This window comes from Rhinopithecus roxellana, chromosome 2, assembly GCF_007565055.1.
Source record: "Rhinopithecus roxellana isolate Shanxi Qingling chromosome 2, ASM756505v1, whole genome shotgun sequence".
Taxonomy (NCBI): domain Eukaryota; kingdom Metazoa; phylum Chordata; class Mammalia; order Primates; family Cercopithecidae; genus Rhinopithecus; species Rhinopithecus roxellana.
The window spans coordinates 21,323,399-21,351,155 of NC_044550.1; the positions used below are offsets into that span (position 1 = coordinate 21,323,399).

General features: G+C 39.4%; 1 protein-coding gene across 2 annotated transcripts in view; it reads right to left on the bottom strand.

Moving 5' to 3' along the window:
* The window catches only part of COL25A1 (collagen type XXV alpha 1 chain), a 519,759-nt gene that overhangs the window by 172,408 nt on the left and 319,594 nt on the right, over nucleotides 1-27,757 (bottom strand). For both annotated transcript variants that reach the window (XM_010379093.2, XM_010379094.2), the window contains 2 exons: nucleotides 260-286; nucleotides 94-120 (listed from right to left, as the gene is read on the bottom strand). In XM_010379093.2, the coding sequence (XP_010377395.1) occupies nucleotides 94-120; nucleotides 260-286 (54 nt within the window). The remainder of the gene's footprint in view (nucleotides 1-93; nucleotides 121-259; nucleotides 287-27,757) is intronic.

Below are 27,757 nucleotides of genomic sequence, written 5' to 3' on the forward strand. Positions count from 1 at the left end.
CACAAAGGCAATTATGAAGCTGAGGTACTTCCATTCAATAAATTTGGAGTTAGAAACTAATCTTCTGCCCAGGATAGGTAGCGCACAACTTACCCGAGGTCCCTGATCACCTTGTTCTCCCTGTAGAATAGAAAGGTGAGATAACAGTTTTAGCCAAAATGTATACATGACACTCATTAAAAAGATCAAAACATAACACAGTATAGGTCATGCCAATATGGATCTCCACTAACTTTATTTCTGGTATGCATTTTCTTACCTTATCACCTTTTGGACCAGGAGGGCCCTGAAAAAAAGCAAAGAGAAAAATACTTTAATTTAAAAAAAATATTGTAAACTGAATAGATCAGTCAGGTTAGTCAAAAGATTCATTCAAAGAATACGGAGATAGCTGTCAATGAGGTTTCTCAAGAAATTTTGGTTTCTAAACTATGATCATATTAGAATGTGAAACATATAACCATATATGTTTGTGCATATATACCTGTACATATCATGTCATAAGTACATAATATGCTGAATAAATGTTCACAAACTCAACACATATATGCAAGTAGAACCCAGTTAAAGAAACAGAACATTACTCACAAGTTAGAAGCTCCTGTTGGGACATTTCCTTGTCACTACCCTCCACCAACAGTAACCACTATTCTGACCCTTGACAATATAGATTAGCTTGCCTGTTTTTGTACTTTATGTACATAAAATCACAGAGTCTGGCCTCTTTTGCTTAATTAGTGTGAAATTCATCCATAATTTTGTGTGTAGTTGTAGTTTGTTCTTACCGCTTTATAATACTCCACTGTGTGAATATATCATCCTTTACTTATTCATTCTACTGTTGGCAGCCATTTGTTTCCAGGAATTTCTAGGTCTTGGCTATTATAAAAATATTGCTACAGCCAGATGCAGTGGCTCATGCCTGTAATCCCAGCACTTGAGGAGGCCAAATCAAGTGGATCACCTGAGGTCAGGAGTTCAAGACCAGCCTGGCCAACATGGTTGAAATCCCATCTCTACTAAAAATACAAAAATTAGCTGGGTGTAGTGGCGCATGCCTGTGATCCCAGCTACTTCGGAGGCTGAGGCAGGAGAATCGCTCGAACCCGGGAGGTGGAGGTTGAGGTGAGCCGAGATTGTGCTACTGCATTCCAGCCTGGGCGACAGAGCAAGACTGTCTCACAAAAAAAAAAAAAAAAAAAAAAAAAAGTGCTATGAACATAGTAATTCACATCTTTTGTGAAAAATTATATTCATTTCTGCTGGGTGTATATCTAGAAAAGGAACTGTTTAGGTTATAAACTATACATATGTTCAGTTTTAGTAGATGCTACCAAATGGTTTTTCAAAGTGATTCTTACCATTTAAGCCCCATCAGTGATATATAGAATTTCAGTTGCCCCATATTACCAATACTTGATATTTTTTATCTTTTTCATTTTAGGCATTCTGGTGGTGATGTAGTAATTTTGCTTCATGTTTTAATATGTATTTACCCAGTGATTAGTAAATTGAACTCCCTTTTAATACACTTATTGGCCATTTTGCATCCTTTTTCATAGTGTCTCTTCATACCTTTTGTACTTGGCCTACTGAATCGTCCTGTTGATTTGCTAGAGTTCTTTATCTATTATATATTATACATTGTACATATGTATGTAGGTAGATGTAGAGTTATTTATATATTTTGAATGAGTCTTTTGTCAGATATATTTACCACAAATATATCTTCCCACTTTGTTTACTGCCTTTACATTCTCTTAGAGGTATTTTTGATGAATACTTCTGAGTTCTTAATTTTAATAAAACTCAATTTAACATTTTTTAACCTTTATAGTTGTCCCTTTTTATATTCCACTTAAGAAATCTTTGCCTACTTCAATGTCATAAGGAGGGCTATGTTTATTTTAAAAGCTAAAAGCTTCATTATTTTATCTTTCATATTTAAATCTGAATTTATTAAGAACTGATTTTGCGTATGATGTGAGGTAAAAGTCAAGATGCTTTTTTAAAATGTGGATATCAAATTAACCAAACACCATTTCTTGAAAAGGTACCTTTTCCCCATTATTGTACAGTATTACCTTTGTCATAAGTTAAGTGATGCTATATATGTGGCTCTTTACAGGAATTTCTATTTTGTTGGGCAGCTGTCTATTCCTGGGCCTCACTGAGATCTTCTTTAACCTTTGAACAGAAATACTAATGCTAGAGGCACTGATTATGTTATCTTTTCTAGCTCGTAAAGATAAAGTCATTCATGTTTTGGTTTCAGCCCACCTGAGGAGCTGGAGCATTTCAGAGTTACCTTCTCTCACCTCCATTTTCAGCAGGGCTGAGGAAAAAGGACAAGGCTGGACAGGAAACAGGCCCAGGTTCTAACAAAGTACCCCATCCTAGGTGCCAGTGGAGACTGCTATGTCACTGCAGGTGGGAATGTAGCAATGCTCCACCTTCCAAAACATTTCCTTCTGCTAAGTACCAGCTACAGAAGAAATGCACCAAATTCTCATTCTCAATGTGGCCCTTCTGGTAATAGCTGTGAAATTATCACAAAATTGCTAATAACTACACCATGTCCTATGCTTTGTATCTTTTACCATTGATAAATAACTTCTGCACCTGTTATTGCATTTAATCTTTTCCACAATCCAATGAGGAAAGTATTATGAAAATCCTTTTACAGACGCCAAAAATGAAACTCAAAGACTGTCAATGTTAGGCTTCTTGTGAATTAGCCAGGACTTAAACCCAGTATGTGTGACTTTGAATGCAGAGGTTTTGACACAAAGTATTGGAACACAGCTCTGGAACTAGAGTCTCAGAAAGAAGGATACCTATCTGGTGCCTGCCTTCAACAAGGGCCATCTAAAATGCCTCCCCACTGCATTTTCCATAGTGTCACAGACACTGGTCCCAACGTCTCAAGTTCAAAATGAGAGAAAGGAGAATTGAGGAGGAGTGAGGAGGGGGAGAAGGGACTAAGATAATGGAATCAACTTTATAAAACCTTTTTATCTCTTACCCCCAAAATCATTTTGCCATTTAAAAGAGGAAAGAGAAAAAATTTTGTTTTCAATAAATTTTTAACATTTTTATTGTTTTCCGTGAATCAAGTAGTAATTAGTGAGTACGGTCTGTGTGTTCATCTCTAGAAAATTAAGTTTAAGGACTTTATTCAATTATTTTTAACAAAAGCCAAAGAAAAGAATAATGAGGGGATATCATCAAATTTAAAAAATACAATCGAGGTTCTAGTCTTGATTTAAGTAGCATGTTAGTTAACTTTATTTTGATTTTTACACACATTTGTTGAATGTCTATACAGTGTGGCAACATTGTAAGCACTGGTGGGACACATATGTTGGGAAAGGTTGATTTAGAAAGACATGGTCCCAGTCCTGGAAAAGCTAAATAGCCTAGTGTCTAAGGCAAACAGTTTCCACATACTAGCATTAAGAAAAAATGACCTCCAGAAAATTCAGCTACATCAAGGTCAACTGTTACTATGGACATCTCCCCAGCCTCCATATCCACCCCCTTCCCAGGTTTCTCTTTAAACTTTTGTTTGCTTTTGCCAGTGAGATTTCAGAGGCCACATCTCCCATTGTACCAGTCCTCTAAAGGCACCTTGGTAGGTTACACAGCATCTTTAAGGACAAAGTTTTTGTGAAGTTATTTGACAGGAACAGAGACAACCCTTTTCCTCAAAGTCCAATTACTCATGCCAAATCCACGTGTCAACTAGAGCTCTTTAGCCAGCTTACCCTGAGCAAGGATGCTTAATTCATGAACACATGAAAATTTGCACCCACAATTGAGCAATAAATATTGCTGCCTTAAAAGAGGGTGTTTCTGAGCAGACAGTATGGCGTCCTGGCACCTGCCAGCTTAGGACAGAAGCAAAGCCGAGGTCAACCTCCACGCACAGCTGCAGGGGCTGCTTCGGACGCTCCAGCCCCCACTTGTGCACTTGGGATTAACAGCAGGTGTTTTCTTCTGCTCTGACTGAAATCCCACTCTTCTTTCTGAACTGGACCCTCTTCACTGAAAATATGGGTTGAATTTGCAGAACAAAGTGGGCTACCTTAGTAAACACAGATAGTATAATATTTTCAAAATTTAGAAGCCATACTTTTTTGCTAGGTCAAAAAATTACAAATGAAAGAAAAGTTTATTTGATCATTAGCCTTTAAAATTAAAATTGGGGTATTAATGATTTTTTCTATCTTTAGCATTAAAAAAAGCTAACTAGTATTAACAAAAGGAGAGGCAGCAATAAAAATTAATGGCTATTTGAATTACAAATTATTTTTCAATGGCACATTGCTGTTTCCAACTAAACCAAGCTCAACAATCTAATATTTAGTAGACATATTTATTGTTCAGGTGACAGTACCAATGGCTGGTTGGTAACTATTCGATGATAAAACGTTGTTGCTCCAACAAGGTTAGGGTCAATGGAAAGGAAAGATGGTAAAAGAAGCAGTCATAGGGAAGTGAAGAGTGAGTCACAGCTCTATAGAAGGCTCTTTTGGGGACTCTTGTCCTGGTTTGGTCTAGAATCCAATAGTCAGGTCTTTTATAAGCCCCACTTTAATAAATAAGTGGGAATATTTGAAATGATCTTCTGAATTACTTGTGTGTAGTGAATCCTAAAGTTAATTACAGAAATAAGTACTTAAGGGTGCTAATAAAGTTTTTATTTATTATTGTTGTTAATAATCAGAACATTTATTTTAGGGCATTGTTGGAATGTTATTAACTTCCTACCAAAGGATTTATAAATTTCCATGGCAAACTTCAAATTAGCCCCTGTTCAAATGGCTTTACATTCAGAATCTGCAGGAACCACCCTTCTATTTGTAAAAAGTCTTTAATGTGGGTTTTGGCCTATACCAATTTAAGTCTCCTCAAACCTACTTCTGTTTAAGTAACCAAGGTTTTAGCTTTTTTTCTATCCTCTATTGTCTATTTCAATTAAATGATAAAACCAAACTGAAAACAAAGAGAGGCACAATGAATGACCTTCAGGAAAATATTGAATTTCAATCTACATAACAGCAATGGAAATACAGCTGGAAAAGAGAGATATATTCACAGGCCTGGAGTAACCCAATCATGGTCTTTTATTTACTGGAAGTATAAATTATACTTGCTTTGAACTGGAAAAAACTAAGGCGGGAATAGTTTTTAAAAGACGACAATCATGAAAACAAAATTAAATTCTGCTTGAGGTAGAAAAAACTGGAAAAGGAGCAAACACTGGGAATTCTTGGCAGCCCGAGCTCCTGGAGTAAGAACGGGGTTATGACTTTTATCCCAGGAAAGTATAGATAAGTTTATTTTTATTCATGAAATATAACGAAATCTCTTCTGATTCATCTATTCCCTGCTGTAGAAATGAGGACAAGCAAGCTTCATGCTCTAAGGATTTCTGGCTCACTATCAGCCAGGCGGTGTACTCTGAGTCTGGAGGAGGGACATGTAAATATAATCACAATCAGTGGACTAAATACTGTGTTGTGGGAGTTCAGAGCAGAAAGAGGAGGGAGAGCTGGAGTTGAAAAGATGCTATGGGAACTGGCTCTTGAAAGGTGTCCAGGAAACAAGGGGATGGAGGGAGGAAGAGCGAAGCAGGCCGGGGAGAAGGGATGCACATGCCCAGTTGTGAGAAAACACCACGTTGTCAGAGAAAGGAGTTCAGGGTGGTAAGAACATGTGGAGAGTGGAGATAGAAAATAGCAGGAAAGAGATTTCAAAGGCTGGTTAACCACACTTGGGTGTTTGGGCTGGATTCTGTCATCAATGTAACAAGGAGTGCAGAGATGCAGTGTGCTCTGTTTTGTGGAACTCTGAGAACATAGGGTGTTCAGGATTCTTAGGAAGTGTTTGCCTTGGTCCAAGAGAGAGATGGTAAAGCTTTGAATTAAGGTTGTGCTAGTGGAGGCACAGGGAAAGTTCTAGATTCAGGAGACATTTCTCAGGTAAAAGTTAACAAGACTAGTTGACTGATTGGACACGGGGGCCACTAACAGGTGTCAACATGTTTTAACAAGTCCTACTCATTTCAAGGTTCACAATTTAGTGTATTTGCAGACAAACATTGGCCTAAGCTGGTTCAACCCATATAAACACAGCAGTTCCACAGCTAAGTGAATCATATAGAGTTTAAATCTGGTTTTAGGGTTATATTTCAAATCCACAGTGTTGGCAGCTTTGGCTGGCCTAATTGGAAATAGCTGAGGAGAGAGAAAACATTCTCTATCATCACCATTGAGCAGAAGCAGCACAGAGGTAGTCATAACTGCCTCCCCTCAGAAGCCACCATTCTTCCGTGTTAACTTCTGAACACAAGACACCTTTATCACATTTTCTTTCCTCTATTTTTTCAACTGTAAACTGAATATGGAATAACTCTATTTTAAACTCCACAAGTTTCCTAGTCTTTTAAAGATAAAGAAGATAGTCTGCCGTACAAGCTGTTCTCTAGTAGCACAGCACAACCTCAATGGTCACCGCATGCCTGATGTGGGTCTTCTCTCTGATGTGCTCAGGCGCAAGCAAACGTTATCTATGTTCACAATCTCCCAGGAAGGACGGAAGCGGAATATCCAGTTTTTCTCTTGTACAACTAGGATAGAAGCTTCAATTCTACTGCCTACTCCCTAAATTGCATGATGAACTTGGCTCATAGTGCCAATGACACACATACTCAAACCCCACACTTATAAGGAAACTGAATTTGGTACCACAGTTTCTTAGCAGGTATCCAAAACTGCAGAAAATCACATTGCAAATAGTATTAACAATTGAAAATCTAGTGTTTTACTTGAAAAACAGGGATCCTAGGTATTTAGGTGAGGATACATCCACTCTACTTCTGAAAAAACTGTTTTATGTAGTACAGGTTTACCTCCAACTAGAATGTGAACATGTGTTTTTCCGAGTATTTACTTCCACCTTAAATTCATACATAGTTTTCTGTTTTACTGGCATATATTTTTTAGAGACGTTTCTTCTTCAAACCACTACATTGTTTTATAGACTTTCAACTTTGCAAATAGCTTCAACTACAAATGTGAAAATTTTAAAGTTAAAATAACGTTTTCTGAAAAAACTGATGTAAAATCATAGGAGTTCCCCTATAGTAAGCATAGATAAATTGTGTGTATGGATACTTGTGTTTAATATCTTTTTAAATGCTTCCGTAAAAAGTTAAAAAAAGTGAAAGTATAATCTGAGAGTTACTTTAAAATGCAGTACATGAAATAAAGTATCTTGGTAGTTAAGAGCTTGAGTTTTGGAGTCAAACAGATGCAGATTGAAATCCTGGCTGTAATCACCTGTGTGATCTTTAAATGGTTAATTAATCTCTTTGTTCCTCAATTTCTTAATCTGTAAAATGGGGAAAATAATGCCCACTCTTTGGCTAAAATAAAATATTATACATGAAGCAACTTATAAAATGCCTGTCCTACCAATAGTATAATAGTAATTATCAAGTACACACTCCATATTTTTAATATTTTAATTATCATAAACATAAAATAAAATTTCTTTTTCAGATACTTGACTTGAGGATAAAGAAATACAATAGATTTCCTGGCTAGGCGTGGTGGCTCACGCAGCACTTTGGGAGGCTGAGGCAGGCGGATCATGAGGTCAGGAGTTTGAGACCAGTTTGACCAACATGGTGAAACCCCATCTCTACTAAAACTACAAAAATTAGCCGGGCATTGTGGCGGGCGCCTGTAATACTAGCTACTCAGGGGGCTGAGGCAGGAGAATCGCTTGAACCAGAGAGGTGGAGGTTGCAGTGAGCTGAGATCATGCCACTGCACTTCAGCCTGGGCAACAGAGCGAGACTCTGTCTCAAAAAACACACACACACAAACAAAACAAAACAAAACAAAACAAAACAAAAAAGAAACACAATCGATTTCCTAAACCAAAAGAAAATGCCTTGGGAAATGTCCTGGGGGATGGTTGAAAATATTTTGAGAATATGAAGGTCTAATATAGTCTACCTCTATCATTCAAGAGCTATTACCAAACAAAACAAATAAACTTCATCGTAGTTTTAACCACATTACTTTTATGAATAAATTAGACTAAACATCAGACCCTAAAACCACCTAGTCACCCTTAGCATAGAGTAGGTGCCCAACCAGTTCTTGCTGAATCGAAAAGCCCAGAAAGAAAAGAATGCAATAAAACTCTCAGTGTTCAAAGCAGCAACGTATAAAGAATTATAGAAGAACCAGATTCAATGTTGCTGCAGAAGAACCGTGTTTATTATAGTGTCAAACTCTGCTAAGCTAGGGAAGGGAATTATAGCTATAAACAGATTTATAGCTTCAGACTTTACACCTTTCAGTGTGCATTGAAGATTAAAAGAGACCAAGCAGAGGGGGTGGGTATAAACAGAAACTTTTAAAATATCAAAACCAGCCTCACTTACTAGAAAACAAATTTTTATGGCTATTATTTTCTGCGCATTTTCCACAGTAAGATCCTAACTATAAGGTTTTTTGTGATGTCCATCTGAGCCCTGAACAAGGGACTATATGTGCCCATGATCAGTCTTAAATCATAAGCAGCTGCCATAAGGAAGCAATTAGTGGGTCTAGCATGAAAGAAAATTTAGAAAAACCAAACATTAAAAAAGGACTCTCAAAAGTAAGGCTGATGTAGCTCAATGGAGTTAAAGTCTTATAAAACAGCAGGAATCAGGGAAGCTCTCTCTGGTTTTCTTTTCTAACACAATACAAATTAAATACAGTCAAATTACCGCTCCTGCCAATCAAAACCAAGGGGACCCTTCTTCCTAGCATCATTTGTTACCTTAAATATTTTAAGAAATTGCTAAAACTTCTTTGTTTAACTTTTTTTTTTTTAACTTATTTTTAGAGGTCAAATAAAATGAACTCCATGGTGAAAGACTTGGAATCCTAAACATTCCTTTTGTCAAAAGAAAGCATCAACTTGCTCTTTTAATGCCCTAGTAGCCCTGTGATTTTACAGCTAATGGTGCAATCTATCCTACAATGCTCTTACTGTCCTCAAAACGATTCAAATGTATTCAGAGATATGTTCATGTTCATACCTTGGGTTTAATCTACAATCATCAATTTCAGCATGTTTCCTAATATATTGTCCCAACGTAATTTTACCCAGGCTACTTAAGAAACATTGTTTGCTGGTCAGTTCGATTCTCTGCTTCATTTGCAGTAGTATATAGAGCAATATAGGTTTTATGAAGGGCTGCTGAGCACAACACAGGATAAGGGTAGGATGTTCCATGGAGTCTAAAGAGATACTCAGAAGGAATTTAAAAAATGACTCTCAGATGAGGCTAGGAGAGTCTGACTCTCGGGGCTTGTCTACCATTCTCATTCTTCCAATGTATATTGGATCTCCCTCCTTTTCAGTAGATGCCTAAGATGATCAAAGGCTTTTAATATGAGCTTCTACAACTACGACACTCCCCATCTTCAGAGTCTTCTGTACCTTCATCCTTCTGTCTGTGGAGGGAAGGTAAAACTGTACCTACCCACTTCTGTGCCTGCTCCCCAACCCTGCCCTAGTTATTCTTTTTCTCACTTGTCTCTTCAATCATTCCCATTCCCTTGGATTCTTCTCTATGCCCTTCAAACATGTTCTTTCAACCTCTCCTAAAGACAAGGGGAAGTAAAGCTGACTTTGCCCATTACTCCCTCATTTTAGCGTCTTATCTTCTTCCTCACTGTCTCCCTAAACAATAGATTGGTCATAGAAAGGAAGTTGAATTGGAGGACAGAGAGGGAGGTAGCAGAACAGACGTCATATTTTTACAATCTGTTTTGGGAAAAATAAAGAAACATGAGTTGAAATACATACTGATCTTGGGGACATTTCTTTCCATTAGGAAGAAGAAAGTTGAACTATGGGAAGGAAAACTGCTGAACCAGTCTTCCAGGCATGAGAGAGGAGTTATCTCTGGCTAAACTAAAACCAAATAAACTGGAGTTTTGGGAAGATGGGGTTGACAAAACCTGTAAATATTCAGATTGCCCAAATTTGTGTCTAAACCTTTTTTGTTTTTTACTCTACTTCCCTCATCAGCTATGAAATATATACCCTTACAGCTATAATTATTATCTGACTTATGTCCTAAATTCTTTTCCAGGCTGCAATCCTGCATTCTCAACTGATCACCAGATGTATTAGCCAACGTATACCATCATCAGCTCAAATTCAACATTCTCAAACCAAATTTCTCAATTTTTGTTGCAAGCCACTCATGATTCTTGACTTTCCTATTTTTTGTTAAACACAGTACTGCTCCTCCAAGTCTAAAGTCTTAGTATTATATTTGATTCACTTAACTTAATCTATTGCCGAGTCCTATAGATTTCATTTTCCACAAAATCCCTTGAATCTATGGCCATCTTTTCATGTTTCTTGCACCCGTGTTCCTAGATAACTGGAATAATCTACAAGCCTCTGTTGGCCTTACCTCTTCTACTCCATCCTACATACTTTTGTCAGATTAATTTTTCTAAAGCACATTGCTGAGCATATCATTCCTCAGCTGAAAGAATTTCAGGGGCCCATTTTGTAATCTACAATGAAAAAGTTGCCATAGACAACAATCTTCAATAGATGTATTTGGTGAAAGGTTGCTGGGTATCAGGTTAATAGACCTTGACCTCCTGATCAACCATGTACTTCTTGATATAATGAACTAAAAATTATACTATACATTTATTACAGATTTTCCTAAAAGTTCAGCCAAACCTACTCAATCTTCTGAATGTAATCCGTAGTTTAAATAAAATAGAGAACATAGGGGAACAAGTTAAATAATACCAAAGGAAATAATTAGACAAATCCAGAATGTGGGACACTCTAAATATGGAGTAAATGTCCTAGAAAAACTGATTTCATGGAACAATAAGGGGAAGGAAGACCACTATAGAATAAGAAAGACTGAAGAGTTTTAATAATTAAATGCCAAGTGCAGGCTTCGGATCTTGGTTCTAGCAAAACATCTGTAAAAAGACATTTTTTAGACTATTGGTGAAATGTAAATATGGACTGGGTATTGATATGAAGAAATCATTGTTAATTTTATTAGGGTTGATGATAAAATGGTGGTTATGTTTTCCAAAGCCTCTGTCAGTTAGAGATTCATATTTCAGTATTTGTAAACATAACGACATAATATCTAAACTTCGCTTCCAGCAAAAACTAAACAAAACAAAATAAATGAGAGGAAAGGGATTCATAAAAGTAAGATTAGCAACTGATGTTTCTTGAAGCTGGATGATAGGTCTAGGTCAATTTATGATACTATTTTCTCCTCCTTTTGAGAATCTTTGAACATTTCCATAGTAGTTAAATAATTTAAAAATTTATTTTAAAATGCTCTTCCAATTCATGCCAAATAAAGCATTAACTTCTACCTGTGACCAAAGCCTTCTATAATCTGCTCCTAATTTTCCTTTTCTGCCTTATCTTCCCCAGTTCTCGACAAGGAGCCTCTTCTCTAGCCTGTCTTCAATATCATCTATTCTCAGAATGACCCTCTCTCTATCTTTACTTATGTCCTTCTTCCTTCTCCTGAATAAACATTATCAATTGTCATTTTGCTGAAAGCATACCTTTTTTTTCTTTTCTTTTCTTTTTCTTTCTTTTCTTTTATTTATTTATTTATTTATTTATTTATTTATTTATTTATTTATTTTTGAGATGGAGTCTCGCTCTGTTGCCCAGGCTAGAGTGCAGTGGCGTGATCTTGGCTCACTGTAACATAAGCCTCCTGGGTTCAGACAATTCTCTGCCTCAACCTCCCGAGTAGCTGGGATTACAGATGCCCACCACCACACCTGGATAATTTTTTGTATTTTTAGTAGAGATGGGGTTTCACCATCTTAGCCAGGCTGATCTTGAATTCCTGACCTTGTGATCCACCCGCTTCCACGTCCCAAAGTTCTGGGAATACAGGCATGAGCCACTGCACCAGGCCGTGGATTCCTTTCTTAAACCTCTTACCAGGAAGCCTGAGCTATGAAGCTACTTGGAAAAAAAAAATAGAATTTTGAGTTTCTGGAAGAAAATTTTGTTCTTGCAGTACAGTCCCATCTCCACCTCTCCCATAAGCTCACGATAGCCATCAGTGATGACTCATATCCATGAACTCGCTTCCCAAAGCATTACCAGACTACCCTTTGAATATGTCCTTTCCTTATTTCTGAACTCCTAAAACACTTGTGTCACTCTTACGAAACTTAGCTCACCCTACTGGGAATAAGATTTGTTTCTTAATAAAATACTAGGGCCCTTGAAGGTAGGAAAAGAGGTACATGGGGAAACATAACAAACACTGACTTTGGAAGCTTTAATATATGCTACCACATGATCTTTGGCAGATGACTTAACCTCTCTGAACCTCAGTTTCCACATCTGTAACCTAGAGCAAAGAATAATTACCTCATATGCAAGTTGTAGAAAGTAATTAAAAGAATGTAGGGTTTTCTGTAAATATTACTTTCACTCCCTTCCTCTCAAATGTGTAGCTTTGTGCCTTATACATGGTAAATATCCAAAAAATACATTAGCATATTTTCTGCAACAAAGGCCTTTAACAAGACATCAGGACCAAAATTAATATTTTCTAAATAGCCTGATAGCAGTAAAAAAGACACAGATATCTGTGTACTCAACATGCTTCCAATGAGTGCTTATGAGGATAGAGTTCAACTAGAAATTGTGCCTTTTGGGGTGACTACAATTTCTCATGTGTTGACTCATGACACTAGGTAAGAAGAGTTAATAGAAGAATAAAAACTTTGCACAGTCTCCTGGAGAGGAAATGAACAGTATTCAGTGAAATGTTTTTCTCACATTTCAAACACATGCAGACATCTTTGGCTCCTGTTTCCCTCCTCCCTGTGACTTCAAAGTTTTAGAAAGAGTATTCTGTTTTCACTCTCCCCACATTTTCAATACCGAGTCACTGCTTAAACAATGGCAAATGCTGCACTGAAAATCGCCAGGCTACCGAAGTTACTGAATAACTTTCTACTTGCAAACCTGGTAACAACATTTCACATTCCCCATTCCTTCCTTAGCTTCATTGGCAACACTTTTCTCCGGGTCAAATGGGGCTTTCTCAGTTTCCTTCCCTGGACCTTTCCCTCTTCTGCAATTCATAATTAACCCTATCCTCATTTCTGTCTTTTCTTCCCCTCTACACACTCTCTGGGGATCCCCTTTATTTCCACAGTGTCAGCTACTACTTGTCCACTCTATCCCACTGTGGTCTCTCTCTAGGACTCTGCCTACTGACCACTCTACTTCTGCTCCTGGATGTGCTATTCTCATCTCAGATCATTATGTTCACCACAAAGACTTGGTAATTTTCTTCTGAGTAAACCGCATGCACTTTATTCAGGGTCCTGCTGGCCCAAATTGGGACTGGATCAGTTAGAGGAGGCTTCGATCCAGATGAAGCTCCCTGCCAGACTCCCAGTTAGGCAAGTGGAGCAGAAGCTGGATTTCAAACGGTGCCTGCCCCTTGGCTGAGCTACTTTGTGCAGTGCACAGTGTGCACAAATGTCAATGGTGGTGCTGAGCTTATTGCAAGGAGTAATGTTTCCTTCGCAAATGAAAAATTCTACTGTGTTTATTTTTTTTCAAATAGCTCCATAGCTTAGGTTGCCAGGTAAGAGGATTCAAGGAAGGCGTGCTGTAACTCTTCTAAGCAAAATGATAATTGATATTGACTTGACTATATCAATTATGGAAACATCAGCTTTGACTTGTCTTCAATTCTGCGTAGTTTTATTAAAATAAAATTTACTAATTTTGAATTACTATGATCAATTCTGCCTGATTTAAGAGTTCCAATAATTAGCACTGGATATACTGATCATTTGGAGAGACAAAAAACAAACCTTAAAGTGTACAGGCTAACATTAACTTGGTGAAAGATTAGACTCTTCTACACTCACTGTGCTAACAAGATTTAAGCATGCCCTACCCAAAAGAAAGAAAACAGAACAAAATGTTTCTGGAACTCTTTTTCTAACTACTATCATATAGCATTCCCCATTTGAATCTCTTACTATCCAGAAAATAAGTATATATTTAAAATGTGGTGTCAGTTGAAATGTCTAAAGATGTTCAGAGAGAAAATAAAATTAGCCTATCAAGAATTTTGGTTAGGATATAAAAATTACCAAATAGGCCAGGCACAGTGGCTTACGCCTGTAATCCCAGCACTTTGGGAGGCCAAGGCGGGTGGATCACTTGGGGTCAGGAGTTTGAGACCAGCCTGGACAACATGGTGAAACCCCGTGTCTACTAAAAATACCAAAAACTAGCCGGGTGTAGTGGTGGGGCTGTAATCCCAGCTACTCAGAAGGCTGAGACAGGAGAATCGCTTGAACTCGGGAGGTGGAGGTTGCAGTGAGCTGAGATCATGGCATTGCGCTCCAGCCTGGGCAACAAGAGCAAAACTCCGTCTCAAAAAAAAAGATTTCAAACAAAAGAATCCATAAAAATATATATGTGAAGTTATATCTACAGAAATAATATACATCACAAAATTTATAAAAAAATTTTTAAAGTTTGAAATATTTCAAAGTGAATTAATCTTATTTCACTGAAGAACATTTTGAACTAAAACTTTTTGCTCTCTTTAAAGAAAATTATACACACTATGTGCACATAAATGCTTATTTTACATAGAGGGTCCTATGCTCTAACCATATCTAACAGTGATAGTTGCTCCATGTATTTCTTAACTTTAATATTGAATTATTTATCCCAAAAATCTATACATTTTCAGGTTATTATTATATTAAGTGCTTATCCAGCAAGTAAAGTATCACCTCTATGGGCAATATCAAGTCATTATGGCTCTATCTCAGTATGAGTGCTTATGTGAGAAGGTATATATGTGGGTGCTTACATGTGCATAAATATGCCTTTACTAATAACAGTTATATATGTGTGCCAATACATTGTTTTAAGTGCTTCATTAGGTCATGTATTAAGTTAAATGAAATATTTTCATTTTGTATTGAAAAACTGGAGGAAAAAAGTTAACTTGTCCAAAGTCATGCAGCTCATAAGTGGTAGACCACAACTTAAACCCAGGTACCTACCCCTGGAGCCCATACCCTTCATCCTGTATGTTTCATATGCTATCGTACAAATAGACTGCTAAAAGCTGATATTTTCAGTAGGCTCAGAATTTCATCATCAAATGCATATAAAATTATCATTAAATCTGAATGATTAAATATATACATTTATTTAACAGAAATTTATTGTGCATTTTCTATAGGTCAGTATTGTATAAAGATGCAATAATGAGTAAATTCAAGGAGTGATAACAGCTTCCACAGATGCAAAACATTGTTGGACTAAGTTAATTGTACATGAAATGCTATGTGTTACTCACCTTTATTCAGGCAGAATTGAGAGGAATATATTTGATAGAAAACATAGCATAAAGTAGGCAATAGAAATTCTTCAGCTAATTTCAGTGAGAAAAATTCTAAGATAAAAGTAAACTCTGAGATGATACTATACCATTTAAATACACAAATGATCATGTAAAAATAATGAAATATGGATTATAGTAAAATAAGTAAGCCATTATACCATGTGTACTCTTAAAGACATAAACTATCTGGAGTACAATGGAGTTTTTCATGTCATATTAACCATCTACTTCATAAAATGTCAAAAACTCTAATATATTAAGACTTTTATTATCATTCTCTTTATAATGTAGCCACCACATAAAATATAGATAACAGAGAATGATAATACTTTGCAAGTCTAGCATGATTTCTTTGGGATAGACTACACTCTTAGCTTAATATGACAGTTCTATTGTGTAGGGAGCAAAATATTTTCTGCACACACATGCACACATATGCACGCAAAGGCACATGCTTTTTGAATTTCTTGGAGAATGTATATTTACTCCCACCCCCTGCCCCCAAGTCAGGCTATATGATCTGAAAAAGGCTGGATTGGAACACAAACATGAAATATGGGAATTTCTAAAGTGTTAGGTTAGAAGGAGCTTAGTATATAATTAAAAACATATGAATAGAAAGTTAAATACTGCCCCAAATATAGTATTTTATTCAGGAATAATTTCTTTATAAGAAACACACAGCTTGAGTTTTGTAAATTTTAGTAAAATACTGTGAAATGAAATGAATGATTAGAACACACACACAGAAGGAAGCAAAGAAACATTTGGGGGAAAAGGCAAAGTGACATCCTCCACTTCTTTTCAAGAGTATCTGAAAAAGTACAAATGGCAGCCTCAAGTCTCTGTGTGCAGTTGTCTGATGGTATTTGCTTGTGGTTTCTCTTACATTTTTTTCTCACTGAGTAATACAGAATTACACCATGCATAACACTTTAGTCCTCCAAATTCCTAAAGAATTATATCTCCTTTATGTTCATGCAACTCCGAAAGAGAGTTATGAGGCTTTGAAACTAACAATTTTATGCAAAAGAAATGGCCTTAGGATGGAAGGCCATTAACACAATGTCCCACTATTTCACTATCCCCTGTTGAAGATACTGATGGAGTTATTTGGGCCAAAGTCATGGTCAATATATCTTTGTAAAGAATACAGGATAGAATCCTGAGAAAGTTTTAAAATATAACTAGCTTCTACAATTTTTATCAAAGTCTTTATTAGTGGAAGAATATTGATATCTAAGCAATATGGGGTTATACACAACCACTGTGAACTACTTTCTATGAAAGTCCCAAGAAAGCCAAGCCTTCGACCCCATAAATAGTTACAAAATAAAATAGCATATCATAAGTATGGCCCTGGGTTAGTACTGTTTATTTTCACCATAGATTAAATATCGATATAATAAACTACTATAATGAAGGAAACAAAGGTATCCATACTCCAAACCATGTGGAAGCAAGTTAATTGAAACTGTTAAATGTTCAGTAAAGTCTCAGGCCTTAAGAACCTCAGAGATGTTCTGGGAGCAGGGTGCCCAAGATGGCTGAATAGGAACAGCTCCAGCCTCCAGCTCCCAGCGTGAGCGACAAAGAAGACAGGTGATTTCTGCATTTTCAACTGAGGTGCCGGGTTGAACTCACTGGGGCATGTCAGACAGTCAGTGCTGGTCAGTGGGCACAGCCTGACCAGCGAGAGCTGAAGCAGGGCAAGGTATCTCCTCATCTGGGAAGTGCAAGGGGGAAGGGAATTACTTTTCCTAGCCAAGAGAAACTGAGACACACAACACCTGGAAAATCGGGTAACTCCCACCCTAATATTGCGCATTACCAAGGGTCTTAGCAAATGGCACACCAGGAGATTATATCCCACACCTGGCCCAGTGGGTCCCACACCCACGAAGCCTCCCTCATTGCTAGCACAGTAGTCTGAGATCTAACTGCAAGGTGGCAGCGAGGTTGGGGGAGGGGCGCCTGCCATTGCTGAGGCTTAAGTAGGCAAACAAAGCCTCCAGGAAGCTCTAATTGGGTGGAGACCACCGCAGCTCAAGGAGGCCTGCCTGCCTCTGTAGACTCCACATCTGGGGACAGGGCATAGCTAAACAAAAAGCAGCAGAAACCTCTGCAGATGTAAATGTCCTTGTCTGACAGCTTTGAAGAGAGCAGTGGTTCTCCCAGCACGGAGGTTGAGATCTGAGAACAGACAGACTGCCTGCTCAAGTGGGTCCCTGACCCCTGAGTAGCCTAATTGGGAGACATCCCCCACTAGGTGCAGACTGACACCTCATACCTCACACGGCTGGGTATACCTCTGAGATGAAGCTTCCAGAGCGAGAATCAGACAGCAACACTCGCTGTTCAGCAATATTCTATCTTCTGCAGCCTCCGCTGCTGATACCCAGGCAAACAGGGTCTGGAGTGGACCTCAAGCAATCTCCAACAGACCTACAGCTGAGGGTCCTGACTGTTAGAAGGAAAACTAACAAACAGAAAGGACACCCACACCAAAACCCCATCAGTTCGTCACCATCATCAAAGACCAAAGGCAGATAAAACCACAAATATGGGGAAGAAGCAGTGCAGAAAAGCTGGAAATTCAAAAAAATCAGAGCGCATCTCCCCCTTCAAAGGAATGCAGCTCATCGCCAGCAACGGAACAAAGCTGGTCGGAGAATGACTTTTACGAGTTGAGAGAAGAAGGCTTCAGTCAATCAAATTTCTCAGAGCTAAAGGAGGAACTGTGTACCCAGCGCAAAGGAACTAAAAACCTTGAAAAAAGAATGGAAGAATGGATAACTAGAATAATCAATGCAGAGAAGACCATAAACGAACTGATAGAGATGAAAACCACGACACGATAACTACATGAAATATGCACAAGCTTCAGTAACTGACTTGATTAACTGGAAGAAAGAGTATCAGTGATTGAAGACCAAATGAATGAAATGAAGTGAGAAGAGAAGTGTAGAGAAAAAAGAGTAAAAAGAAATGAACAAAGCCACAAAGAAATATGGGATTATGTGAAAAGACCAAATCTACGTCTGATTGGTGTGCCTGAAAGTGACGGGGAAAATGGAACCAAGTTGGAAAACACTCTGCAGGATATCATCCAGGAGAACTTCCCCAACCGAGTAAGGCAGGCCAACATTCAAATTCAGGAAATACAGAGAATGTCACAAAGATACTCTTCGAGAAGAGCAACTCCAAGACACATAATTGTCAGATTAATAAATGTTGAAATGAAGGAAAAAATGTTAAGGGCAGCCAGAGAGAAAGGTTGGGTTATACACAGAGGGAAGCCCATCAGACTAATAGTGGATCTCTCTGCAGAAACTCTATAAGCCAGAAGAGAGTGGGGGCCAATATTCAACATTCTTAAAGGAAAGAATTTTCAACCCAGAATTTCATATCCAGCCAAACTAAGTTTCATAAGTGAAGGAGAAATAAAATCCTTTACAGACAAGCAAATGCTTAGAGATTTTGACACCACCAGGCCTGCCCTACAAGAGATCCTGAAGGAAGCACTAAACATGGAAGGGAACAACTGGTATCAGCCATTGGAAATATGCAAAATGTAAAGACCATCGAGGCTAGGAAGAAACTGCATCAACTAACGGGCAAAATAACCAGCTAATATCATAATGACAGGATCAAGTTCACACATAACAATATTAACCTTAAATGTAAATGGAATAAATGGTCCAATTAAAAGACACAGACTTGGACAAAGAGTCAAGACCCATCAGTTTGCTGTATTCAGGAGACCCATCTCACACGCAGACACACACATAGGCTCAAAATAAAGGGATGGAGGAAGATCTACCAAGCAAATGGAAAACAAAAAAGAGCAGGGGTTGCAATCCTAATCTCTGATAAAACAGACTTTAAACCATCAAAGATCAAAAGAGACAAAGAAGGCCATTACATAATGGTAAAGGGATCAATTCATCAGGAAGAGTTAACTATCCTAAATATATATGCACCCAATACAGGAGCACCCACATTCATAAAGCAAGTCCTTAGAGACTTACAAAGAGACTTAGACTCCCATACAATAATAATGGGAGACTTCAACACCCCACTGTCAACATTAGATAGATCAACGAGACAGAAAGTTAACAAGGATATCCAGGAATTGAACTCAACTCTGCACCAAGCAGACCTAATAGACATTTACAGAACTCTCCACCCCAAATCAACAGAATATACATTCTTCTCAGCACCATATCGCACTTATTCCAAAATTGACCACATAGTTGGAAGTAAAGCACTCCTCAGCATATGTAAAAGAACAGAAATTAGAACAAACTGTCTCTCAGAACACAGTGCAATCAAACTAGAACTCAGGACTGAGAAACTCACTCAAAACCGCTCAACTACATGGAAACTGAACAACCTGCTCCTGAATGACTACTGGGTACATAATAAAATGAAGGCAGAAATAAAGATGTTCTTTGAAACCAATGAGAACAAAGATACAACATACCAGAGTCTCTGGGACACATTTAAAGTAGTGTGTAGAGGGAAATTTATAGCACTAAATGCCCACAAGAGAAAGCTGGAAAGATCTAAAATCGACACTCTAACATCACAATTAAAAGAACTAGAGAAGCAAGAGCAAACACATTCAAAAGCTAACAGAAGGCAAGAAATAACTAAGATCAGAGCAGAACTGAAGGAGACAGAGACACAAAAAACTCTCCAAAAAACCAATGAATCCAGGAGCTGCTTGTTTGAAAAGATCAACAAAATTTATAGACCACTAGCAAGACTAACAAAGAAGAAAAGAGAGAAGAATCAAATAGAGGCAATAAAAAATGATAAAGGGGATATCACCACTCATCCCACAGAAATACAAACTACCATCTTCTGTACCATAGATTTCTTAAACTTATTCATCCTAGCTGGAATTTTGTATCCTTTGAGCAACATCATCCCACACTCCCACCCCAAACCCTGTCATCTCCTGATAACTGCCATTCTACCCTCTGCTTCTGTGAGATCAACCTTTTTAGATTCCACATACGCATGAGAACATGAGGTATTTATCTTTCTGTGTTTGGCTTATTTCACTTAGCATAATGTCTCTCAGGTTCATCCACGTTGTTGCAAATGACAGGATTTCCTTCTCTTTTTAAGGCTGAATAGTATTCCATTGTGTATACACACCACATTCTCTTTATCCATTCATCCTCAATGGGCTAGGGCATTTCCAATTATAAAAAGCTAATAGTTTTCTCTTTCCCTCAACTTCCTTTTCCTAAAGCACCCATATATACCATTCACAGCTCAATAATATTTGTTGAACTTCCAACATGTGCAAGAAAATAAATTAGGTAAGCCGGGTGCAGTGGCTCATGCCTGTAATTCCAGCACTTTGGGAGGCTGAGGATGGTGGATCACCTGAGGTCAGGAGTTTGAGACTAGCCTGGCCAACATGATGAAATTCCATCTCTACTAAAAATATAAAAATTAGCTGGGTGTGGTGGTAGGTGCCTGTAATCCCAGCTACTCGAGAAGCTGAGGCAGGAGAACTGCTTGAACCCAGGAGACGGAGGTTGCAGTAAGGCGAGAGATCACGCCATTGCACTCTAGCCTGGGCAATATGAGTGAAACTCCATCTCGGGAAAAAAAAAGAAAAGAAATTAGGTGTTGTGTGGGATACTAACAGTGAAAGAAAGCATAGATTCTGCCCTTGAAGATCAGAAAATCTATCAAGAAAGAGAGAAAAGAGGCAGAGGGGAGCTCGCTTCCAAGATGGCCAAATAGGAGCAGCTCCAATCTGCAGCTCCCAGCAAGATTGACACAGAGCACAGGTGAATGATTTCTGCATTTCCAACTGAGGTACCTGGTTCATCTCACTGGGCCAGATTGGACAGTGGGTGCAGCCCACGGAGGGTGAGCTGAAGCAGGGAGGTGCATTGCCTCACCCGGGAAGTCCAAGGGATCAGGGGATTTCCCTTTCCTAGCCAAAGGAAGCCATGACAGACCATACCTGGAGAAATGGTACATTCCTGACCAAATACTGTGCTTTTCCCACAGTCTTAATAACCAGCAAAAGAGAAGATACTCTCCCGTGCCTGGCGCAGTGGGTCCCACGCCCATGGAGCCTTGCTCACTGCTAGTGCAGAAGTCTGACATCGACCTGCGAGGCTGCAGCTTGATGGGGGCAGGGGAATCCATCATTGCTGAGGCTTGAGTAGCTCGCAGTGTAAACAAAGTGGCTGGGAAGCACCAACTGGGCAGAGCCCACCACAGCTCAGCAACACCTACTGCTTCCATAGATTCCATCTCTGTGGGCAGGGCATAGTAGAACAAAAGGCAGCCAATAGCTTCCACAGACTTAAACTTCCCTGTCTGACAGCTCTGAAGAGAGCAGTGGTTCTCTCAGAATGACGTTTGAGCTCCGAGAAGGGACAGACTGCTGCCTCAAGTGGGTCCCTGACCCCTATGTAGCCTGACTGGGCAATATCTCCCAGTAGTGGCTAACAGACACCTAATACAGGTGGGTACCCCTCTGGGATGAAGCTTCCAGAGGAAGGATCAGGCAGCAATATTTGCTGTTTTGCACCTCTGCTGGTGATACCCAGGCAAACAGGGTATGTAGTATACGTCAAGAAAACTTCAACAGACCTGCGGCTGAGGGGTCTGTTAGAAGAAAAACTAACGAACAGAAAGGAATAGCATCAACATCAACAAAAAGGACATCCACACCAAAACCTCATCTCTAGGTCACCAATGTCAAAGACCAAAGGTAGATAAAACCACAAAGATGGGAAGAAACCAGACCACAAAAGCTGAAAATTCCAAAAAACAGAGCACCTCTTCTCCTCCAAAGGATCACAACTCCTTACCAGCAAGGGAACAAAACTGGATGGAAAATGAGTTTGACGAGATACCAGAAGTAGGCTTCATAAGGTCGGTAATAACAAACTTCTCCGAGCTAAAGAAGTGAGAGGTGACAATGTGCTAGCAGCCCTCACTCTCAGCGCCTCCTCGGCCTCATCATCCACTCTGGTGGCGCTTGAGGAGCCCTTCAGCCTGCTGTGGCACCATGGGAGCCCCTCTCTGGGCTGGCTGAAGCTGGAGCCACCTCCCTCTGCTTGTGGGGAGGTGTGGAGGGAGAGGCACGGCAGGAACCAGGGCTGCGCAGGGCACTTGCAGGCCAGTGCCAGTTCCGGCGGGCGAGGGTGCAGGTGCAGACACGGGCTCGGGAGCCCGCACATGGAGCGGCCAGCCTTACCGCCAGCCCAGGGCCGTGAGGAGCTTAGCACCAGGGCCAGCAGCTGGCAGCTGCGGAGGTTGCACTGGGTACCCCAGCAGTGCCGGCCCATGGGCACCGCATTCAAATTCTTGCTGGGCCTTAGCTGCCTCCGGCAGGGCAGGGCTTGGGACCTGCAGCCCGCCATGTCTGAGCTCCTCCCCCTGCGGTGGGCTCCCAAGGGGCAGCCTGAGCCTCCCTTACCGGTGCCACACCCTGCTCAGTGGCCTGGTCCTCTGGACAGCCCAAGGTCTGAGGAGTGCAGGCTCAGCTGGGGAATGGCAGGCAGCTCCACCTGCAGCCCTAGTGCAGGATCCACTGGGTGAAGCCAGCTGGGCTCCTGAACTGGATGGAGACTTGAAGAACTTTTATATCTAGCCGGAGGATCGTATGTGCACCAATCAGCACTCTGTATCTAGCTAACCTAGTGGGGACTTGGAGAACTTTTCCATCTAGCACTCTGTGTCTAGCTCAAGGATTGTAAACGCACCAATCAGCACTCTGTGTCTAGCTCAGGGTTTGTAAATACACCAATCAGTACTGTGTCTAGCTCAAGGTTTGTAAATACACCAATTGGTACTCTGTATCTAGCTAACTAGCACTCTGTGACTCTGTGCCTAGCTCGAGGATTGTAAACGCACCAATCAGCACTCTGTCAAATAGACCAATCCGCTCTCTTTAAAATAGACCAATCAGCTCTCTGTAAAATGGACCTATCAGCAGGATGTGGGTGGGGCCAGATAAGGGAATAAAAGCAGGCTGCCTGAACTAGTAGTGGCAACCCGCTCGAGTCCCCTCCACACTGTGGAAGCTTTGTTCTTTCACTCTATGCAATAAATCTTGCTGCTGCTCTCTCTTTGGGTCCACGCTGCCTTTATGAGTTGTAACACTCATTGCAAAGGTCTGCAGCTTTACTCCTGAAGCCAGCAAGACCACGAACCCACCAGAAGGAAGAAGCTCCAGACACATCTGAACGTCTGAAGGAACAAACTCTGGACACACCATCTTTAAGAACTGTAACACTCACCACGAGGGTCCGTGGCTTCATTCTTGAAGTCAGTGAGAGCAAGAACCCACCAATTCTGGACACAGAAGCATATTCTAACTCACCACAAGGAAGCTAAAAACCTTGAAAAAAGTTAGATGAATGGCTAACTAGAATAACCAGTGTAAAGAAGAGCTTAAATGACCTGTTGGAGCTGAAAACTACGGCAGAAGAAATTCGTGACGCATGCACAAGCTTCAACAGCCGATTCAATCAATTGGAAGAAAGGATATCAGTGATTGAAGATCAAATTAATGAAATAAAGGGAGAAGACAAGATTAGAGAAAAAAGAGTGAAAAGAAACGAACAAAGCCTCCAAGAAATATGGGACTATGTGAAAAGACAAAATAAATATGTGTTTGATTGGTGTACCAGAAAGTGGGGGGAGAATGGAACCAAGTTAGAAAACACATTCAGGATATTATCCAGGAGAACTTCCCCAACCTAGCAAGACAGGCCAACATTCAAATTCAGGAAATACAGAGAACACCACAGAGATACTCCTCGAGAAGAGCAACCCCAGACAAATAATTTTCAGATTCACCAAGGTTGAAATGAAGGAAAAAATGTTAAGGGCAGCCAGAGAGAAAGGTTGGGTTACCTACAAAGGGAAGCCCATCAGACACAGCGGATCTCTCAGCAGAAACCCTATAAGCCAGAAGAGAGTGGAGGCCAATATTCAACAATCTTAAAGAAAAGAATTTTCAACCCAGAATTTCATATCCAGCCAAACTAAGTTTCATAAGTGAAGGAGAAATAAAATCCTTTACAGATAAGCAAATGCTTAGAGATTTTGTCACCACCAGGCCTGCCTTACAAGAGACCCTGAAGGAAGCCCTAAACATGGAAAGGAACAACCGGTACCAGCCATTGCAAAAACATGCCAAAATGTAAAGACCATCGAGGCTAGGAAGAAACTGCATCAACTAACGAGCAAATAACCAGTTATTATCATAATGGCAGGATCAAGTTCACACATAACAATATTAACCTTAAATGTAAATGGACTAAATGCTCCAATTAAAAGACACAGACTGGCAAACTGGATAAAGAGTCAAGACCCATCAGTCTGCTGTATTCAGGAGACCCATCTCACATGCAGAGACATACATAGGCTCAAAATAAAGGGATGGAGGAAGATCTACCAAGCAAATGGAGAACAAAAAAAAAGCAGGGGTTGCAATCCTAGTCTCTGATAAAACAGACTTTAAACCATCAAAGATCAAAAGAGACAAAGAAGGCCATTACATAATGGTAAAGGGATCAATTCAACAGGAAGAGCTAACTCTCCTAAATATATATGCACCCAATACAGGAGCACCCACATTCATAAAGCAAGTCCTTAGAAACTTACAAAGAGACTTAGACTCCCATACAATAATAATGGGAGACTTCAACACTCCACTGTCAACATTAGACAGATCAACGAGACAGAAAGTTAAGAAGGATATCCAGGAATTGAACTCATCTCTGCACCAAGCAGACCTAATAGACATCTATAGAACTCTCCACCCCAAATCAACAGAATATACATTCTTCTCAGCACCACATTGCACTTATTCCAAAATTGACCACATAATTGGAAGTAAAGCACTCCTCAGCAAATGTACAAGAACAGAAATTATAACAAACTGTCTCTCAGACCACAGTGCAATCAAATTAGAACTCAGGACTAAGAAACTCAATCAAAACCGCTCAACTACATGGAAACTGAATAACCTGCTCCTGAATAACTACTGGGAACATAATGAAATGAAGGCAGAAATAAAGATGTTCTTTGAAACCAATGAGAACAAAGATACAACATACCAGAATCTCTGGGACACATTTAAAGTAGTGTGTAGGGGGAAATTTATAGCACTAAATGCCCACAAGAGAAAGCAGGAAAGATCTAAAATTGACACTCTAACATCACAATTAAAAGAACTAGAGAGGCAAGAGCAAACACATTCAAAAGCTAGCAGAAGGCAAGAAATAACTAAGATCAGAGCAGAACTGAAGGAGATAGAGACACAAAAAACCCTCCAAAAAATCAATGAATGCAGGAGTTGGTTTTTGGAAAAGATCAACAAAATTGACAGACCGCTAGCAAGACTAATAAAGAAGAAAAGAGAGAGGAATCAAATAGACGCAATAAAAAATGATAAAGGGGATATCACCACCGACCCCACAGAAATACAAACTACCATCAGAGAATACTATAAACACCTCTACGCAAATCAACTAGAAAATCTAGAAGAAATGGATAATTTCCTGGACACTTACACTCTTCCAAGACTAAACCAGGAAGAAGTTGAATCCCTGAATGGACCAATAGCAGGCTCTGAAATTGAGGCAATAATTAATAGCCTACCAACCAAAAAAAGTCCAGGACCAGATGGATTCACAGCTGAATTCTACCAGAGGTACAAGGAGGAGCTGGTACCATTCCTTCTGAAACTATTCCAATCAATAGAAAAAGAGAGTATCCTCCCTAACTCATTTTATGAGGCCAACATCATCCTGATACCAAAGCCTGGCAGAGACACAACAAAAAAAGAGAATTTTAGACCAATATCCCTGATGAACATCGATGCAAAAATCCTCAATAAAATACTGGCAAACCAGATTCAGCAGCACATCAAAAAGCTTATCCACCATGATCAAGTGGGCTTCATCCCTGGGATGCAAGGCTGGTTCAACATTCGCAAATCAATAAACATAATCCAGCATATAAACAGAACCAAAGTCAAGAACCACATGATTATCTCAATAGATGCAGAAAAGGCTTTTGACAAAATTCAACAGCCCTTCATGCTAAAAACGCTCAATAAATTCGGTATTGATGGAACCTACCTCAAAATAATAAGAGCTATTTATGACAAACCCACAGCTAATATCATACTGAATGGGCAAAAACTGGAAAAATTCCCTTTGAAATCTGGTACAAGACAGGGATGCCCTCTCTCACCACTCCTATTCAACATAGTGTTGGAAGTTCTGGCTAGGGCAATCAGGCAAGAGAAAGAAATCAAGGGTATTCAGTTAGGAAAAGAAGAAGTCAAATTGTCCCTGTTTGCAGATGACATGATTGTATATTTAGAAAACCCCATCGTCTCAGCCCAAAATCTCCTTAAGCTGATAAGCAGCTTCAGCAAAGTCTCAGGATACAAAATTAATGTGCAAAAATCACAAGCATTCTTATACACCAGTAACAGACAAGCAGAGAGCCAAATCAGGAATGAACTTCCATTCACAATTGCTTCAAAGAGAATCAAATACCTAGGAATCCAACTTACAAGGGATGTCAAGGACCTCTTCAAGGAGAACTACAAACCACTGCTCAGTGAAATCAAAGAGGACACAAACAAATGGAAGAACATACCATGCTCATGGATAGGAAGAATCAATATCGTGAAAATGGCCATACTGCCCAAGGTTATTTATAGATTCAATGCCATCCCCATCAAGCTACCAATGACTTTCTTCACAGAATTGGAAAAAACTGCTTTAAAGTTCATATGGAACCAAAAAAGAGCCCGCATTGCCAAGACAATCCTAAGTCAAAAGGACAAAGCTGGAGGCGTCACGCTACCTGACTTCAAACTATACTACAAGGCTACAGTAACCAAAACAGCATGGTACTGGTACCAAAACAGAGCTATAGACCAATGGAACAGAACAGAGTCCTCAGAAATAATACCACACATCTACAGCCATCTGATCTTTGACAAACCTGAGAGAAACAAGAAATGGGGAAAGGATTCCCTATTTAATAAATGGTGCTGGGAAAATTGGCTAGCCATAAGTAGAAAGCTGAAACTGGATCCTTTCCTTACTCCTTATACGAAAATTAATTCAAGATGGATTAGAGACTTAAATGTTAGACCTAATACCATAAAAACCCTGGAAGAAAATCTAGGTAGTACCATTCAGGACATAGGCATGGGCAAGGACTTCATGTCTAAAA